General features: G+C 31.0%; 1 protein-coding gene across 1 annotated transcript; it reads right to left on the bottom strand.

Moving 5' to 3' along the window:
• Nucleotides 1-2,635: 2,635 nt before the first annotated feature.
• LOC112734113 (uncharacterized) lies at nt 2,636-4,794 on the bottom strand. The gene is made up of 3 exons (XM_025783318.3): nt 4,493-4,794; nt 4,223-4,352; nt 2,636-4,098 (listed from the first exon to the last, which is right to left on the bottom strand). The coding sequence occupies exons 1-3, from the start codon at nt 4,623-4,625 to the stop codon at nt 2,970-2,972; spliced, it is 1,392 nt and encodes a 463-aa protein (XP_025639103.1). The 5' UTR covers nt 4,626-4,794; the 3' UTR covers nt 2,636-2,969.
• Nucleotides 4,795-5,912: the final 1,118 nt, after the last annotated feature.

Below are 5,912 nucleotides of genomic sequence, written 5' to 3'. Positions count from 1 at the left end.
AAACATCTATATTTTTTAGAATTTATATGCATAAATTAATAGAATTTATTTATTAAAAGTAATTTAATATTTATATTAATTAAATAATAATAAAAGAAACTAAAAATTACTGACTTTCTTTTCAAAATATTCACTTCCTCAAAAGTCATATCAATGCAAAAAAGAAAAGGAAGAAATCCATTCAAACCAGTGATATCAGATCACTGAAAACCAAGCCACAATGATTGCTTAATAGCTAGCATATCAGTATATAATGATTTTGATCTGAAAAATAAAAGGCACAGAACAATAGATACACCCAAGGACTTTCAAATCATCACTACCTATTGGAGATAAACTGTATGATTAATTAATCTCCTGACCTAAAAAGAGCATTGTTATGATCCCAAAGTCCAAATTCATGGAAACAATAAAGATATGCTCTAACCTCTCTAAAGATAAGGTAGAAAAAAAAACGAAGATTTTAGGTGACATTAGAAAAATAAATTAAATACATAAAATATAAAATTATAATATAAAATCTAAATCTTAAAATTATTAAATTTAATATACATTTTATAAAATTGACTAATTTATTTAAAATTATAATATTAAAAAATATTAAGAGTTAAATTGAGATTTTATTTACTATACTAAAAATAGTTAATGAGTAGTTAATGTGATTAATTAATCTTCACAAAAAAAAAATGCTCTAACCTCTCTTAAGAAGGAAATAATGTTAATGAGAATAGTAGTTTACCCGCTAGGTACTAGCTATTTAGAAGTCAAACTTTTACATCCTTGTATTTAAAATGGATAATATTAGGAAGACAAAAAAAAAAACAGACAGAATTTGTCTTATTTAACATTCATTAATTATCGTAACAATTAATGAATAAATGCTAAATAAGACAAGTTATGATTGTTTTTTGCTGATTTTCTTTGGTTACCAAACATTTCTGATTCAAACTTTAGTTCTTACTTATGGAAACTCACATGAATACACAAGAGTGGTCAATACAGATTATTATTAATCTCACTTGGATTGTATGTTCCCTACAAAAGCAGCATCAGATATTGCTATATAGATACATACATAGATGATGGTTCCAACTTCCAATAACTCCACTGGTAACGGACATTAATTGATCAAAAAGCACTTAAGATGAGTCACTGTCATATTTGAAGCAGATACCTTCTCCACCAACACACATATCCCATTAATGCAAGTTCTTAATTGAAGCAGTGTCCGTACAGTTATGACAACAAAGAAACAAATATACAGGGTCACTAAATGATTCCACCAAACTCCAATAACTATTCACAAACCTCTATCTATCTCAGCCTTTTCCCTTCTATGGCTGGAGAAACTACACACTTTTACGTTAAAAGTCCTGCCATATATCATAGATTAACAACAAAACAATCGTGTGTATCTGAACACACACATGCTGAATATGGATCCTTCTTCTCTGATCTTCTTTCCCAGAAGAATAAAACGCGTAAAAACCTCCATACTTTATATAACACGCTCTGAAATCGTCCGTTCCAAGTATCTTATAATAATTAATTATCATAATTTTTTTTATTTTGTTTTTTATTGTATGTCCTAATTTGGCAAACCATAAATTAATCTGTTATGAATATTAACTTCATTTAAAAATTTATTATATTTAATAAATTACTATATACATAAAATAAAATTTAAATTTTAACACTTATTTAATTTATTTAGTAAAATAATCATCACTATACCTTAATACAGCTAATTTTTTTTATATTGGTTAAATATATGTGTAATGCATTGTTATTGGAAAATTAGGTATTTTTTTTCATATGGTGTTTTATTCAAATCGGACGGTCCGATTTGTTTGATGAAAAAAATAAATTACAAATCGGAGGGTCCGATTTGCTTGAAGAAAAAATTAAACTCCAAATCGGATGGTACGATTTGTATTTTTTATTTTTTTATTTGTTAAAATAAAAATCGAACAGTCTGATTTTAACATTAAATTTTTTTTATTTTCAAAATCACAAATCGAACCGTCCAATTTGTGATTATTTGTTTAAAAAACAAAATAATGCAAACAAAACAAATCGGTGCACAAATCGGTGCCTCCGATTTGTGTCATCCCATAACCAAATAAAACACTCCTCTCCTCACACCATATTATCATACACGTTTCTCCCTCCCACACCAAAAATCAAAAGCGCCCTTAATACCTACCCAGCTTAATTAAAATTATCATAAAGTTAACATCATATATATTGTCAATTTGTCATATTGTTTAGTCAATAATAATCAACAATTGGGTCATCATTACGCACTTTGTGCATCAATTACTGCCATTTATGATTGACCTGAGTCCTATACATATAGCCCGTATAGCCCAAGCAAGCTAGCTACGTACTCTAACCAAAAATACTAGAGACAGCCACAATTCATCATCATTATTGCCAGAAATATTGTATTATATATATTAAAATATTTTAATATTATTAAAATTTATTATTTTTTATTATTATTTTTAACTATTAATCTAATTTTTAATCTAATAATCTAACAACATATTTTTAGTCCATATTTTTAAATATTAATAACTAACTACGAACTAAAAATAATAAATTTTATTAATCTTCTAACATTTCTCTTATCCATATTATTTTTAACTATAGATGAAGGGAAAGTTTTACTTTAATTCTTTCACCTATATCCATTCAATTCTTCTTCCATGCATATGACAAGTTCTGGCACAATAATTATGGCTATGTTAATCTAGAGTAATAATAGAATAAGTTATTTTTACTATATTAATTAAGAAGAAAAATTATTCTTTATCTTATAATAATGAAGCAATGAGTACATAATGATAATAACTAAAAAAAAAAAAGAAAGAAAAAAGTGGTACAAACATTTCAACTAACCCTAACATAACCCTAACATGATTAAATAAATAAAAAGGGAAAAAAGGAAATTAAACATGCGGGGATTAGAACATGACTTGAGCATCATTGACCAAGTTAAGTATGGTGTTCCAATAATGCTTATTCTCTTCGAGGCTGACGTTACATATGCTTCCATCACCATCATTGATGATTGCCAAGGTGTCGTTGGAATGGTAAGGCATGTGGGCATCATCATCACCGTTGTTGTTATTGCTACTGCATATGAGTCCTGCTTCCATGACCACAACATCGCCGGTTGAGGACAGTGTTGGTGGGACAACATTAACACCGTCGTAACCCCCTCCGCCTCTTCCTCTGAATGCTTCCACTGCCACCATGATGTCGTCATCTCTGAAGCTGTTATTATTGTTGTTATTATTATTTTCCACTATTTCATCGTCATCAAGTTCTATTTCAGGGTTGTTCTGTTTCAACATGTACCATGATGAGTCAGTTTCATTATTATTACCTCCTTTCGTAATGAACACTCCTTCGTCACATGGGGTTACCATGGTGCCGTTGCTATCAATCTTAGTTTTGGTGAGAGAAGGATTAAGTAAGTTTTCGTTGAGAGCATCTACTGTGATAGTAGTGGCGGAGGTGGTTGTGGAGGACATGATAGGAAGCATGGCGCTACTTCCACTTGCGCCTCCGGGAAAGCACAAGGTGGAAGTTGGAGATTCAAGATTCTCATCAGTGGAGAGCATCATGGCATACATACTATGCATCTTGAAATTTTCCCTTGATGGTACGGACAGTTGCGGCTTGGAAGACCATGAGTTCTGCCACGCCTTGAGCACGTCAAGGCAGGGCGGAAGCAAGGGCTGTTGTTGAGCAGCCGTGATCTTGTTAAGGACGAGGCGCGCCGGAGGAGGTTGTGTTGTGTTTGTTTGTTGTGTCTGCTGGACCTGAAGAAGAAGCTTCGACTCTCTCACCAACCTGGCTTCCGCTTCAAGACGAGCGTTCTCCCACTGCGCCATGTGGCTCAGATTCGCTAAGTCCTTCGATTGCGAAGAGTTGGTGTCTGAGCCAGCGCCGATGGGATCAGTTTTGGGCTTGTGGGTTGTGGGATCTATTCCCATTCTTGTTAGCCTCTTCTTTAGGTGCGTGTTCCAGTAGTTTTTGATCTCGTTGTCCGTCCTCTTGGGAAGCTGAGCCGCTATTGCTGACCATCTGTATACATACATGCCCACTATGTGTTCGTCAAAAGTTCAAAACACCTTTTACGTGCTAGTCATTAATATTTACTGTTTGTGGTGATGAATATTGATGATATAGATATATATGGGGTATATACCTGTTTCCAAGAAGGGCATGAAGCTGAATAATGGTTTGCTCTTCCTGCAAGCTGAACTTTCCTCTTTTTATATCAGGTCGGAGGTAGTTAGTCCACCTGAGTCGACAACTCTTTCCACATCTTTGGAGTCCTGGTGGGTTTACCCAAAAAAGACACATATATATCATCAATATATGAGATGGGAACCATTATTATTACTATATATCCTTCTTCATTACTACTACTACTACTGCTGCTGCTACACAGTGATGTATATTTATTATTAGTTACCAGCTTTGGAAGGCAAAGCACGCCAGCTTCCATGGCCGTGTTTTTCAATATAGGACATGAGCTTTTGGTCTTCTTCGGGAGTCCAGGGCCCTTTCTTCAACCCAACCTTCTCACAGCATGGTGACCTGCCCATTTTTGAATTCTACCTGTCTGCAACTTCAAAAACTAGTCAGTGGAATGCTGATGATGATGAAGACTTGAAAGGCTTGTTTTTTGTTTTTAGTTTTGTGGTCCAATATGTTTGCGGCAGAGTGTAGTGGAGAGTACAAGTAAAGGGGAAAGCAAAGACAACAAACTATTAAGCAGGCTCAAGGAGAGAGGGAACCAACAATGCCATTTGCCATTTTTATAGACCGGGGAGACTCTCACTTGTACTACAACTTTTAGGATACTCTCTTTCTTTCTTTTAAACAATAGAAAAATACAGGTAGAGAATGAAAATATTAAACAATGAATAATAGATATCAGATATTCAATTTATTAAGTTTGTAGATATTTATTCTAATATTAAGATTTAGATAAGTAATTTGGAGTGTAGTGTATTTTATTTGAATTGGCCAATTTTAAAGTCTATTATTCATGTTATTTAAAAAAATTGTTAGTTATTTAGCATAATTTTTAAACCAAAACATCACTAATTAAAAAAAGTATAAAGAGTCAACTACAATTTAAGTCATCAACTCAAATTAATTTTTTATATTTTTTACTTTAAAATTCAAAAAATTAGAATAATAAAAAATTATTTTTTTAATAAAAGACCTCTTATTTTTCATCTAATTGTCTCTAGTTAATTCTCTTAATTAATTCTCTAATAAAACTGTTACTAATTATTACTATTATTATTATTCACACTTTTATTTACGAGAGGTGATGTGTATTTTATTTAATAAATATTATATATACGTAAAAATTATTTATGTATAAATATATATTATTTAATTTTTTTTATATTTTAATATATATTTTATATTAATAGTTAATTTTTTATATCTCCTTAATATAGTTTATTTTATTCTTAAATTTGGGACAGTTTAAGTATACGCATTTTTAAATACTAAAATTGTAATTAAGAATGCATAATGTTTGTGTGTGTTTACTTCGTCCACACAAATCTAATTAAGAAGGCATAATGTGAATCATTGATTGCTACATTTCCTGCACATGTGGGTTAAGTACTAGGTTATCCGTAAATTAGTAGATATTGTATATGTATATAGCTTTTTAATATTAATACACGGTGATTATTATTGGAGTGACATTTTAACATGTGCTCTTTTTCCTTAATTGATAATCTCAGCTTCAAATTTCAAGATAGAAAAATATCTATATGGTTTCAAATATATATATACAATAATTTCTAAAAGTGTTACAAATTTCTGGTTTTGATATTTGTATTCACAAGTTTTGATGAACTAAAATT

The sequence above is a fragment of the Arachis hypogaea genome, chromosome 3 (assembly GCF_003086295.3).
Source record: "Arachis hypogaea cultivar Tifrunner chromosome 3, arahy.Tifrunner.gnm2.J5K5, whole genome shotgun sequence".
NCBI classification, from domain to species: Eukaryota; Viridiplantae; Streptophyta; class Magnoliopsida; order Fabales; family Fabaceae; genus Arachis; species Arachis hypogaea.
The sequence above is the reverse complement of the archived record's forward strand: the minus strand, read 5'-3'. Positions and strand labels throughout refer to the sequence as shown.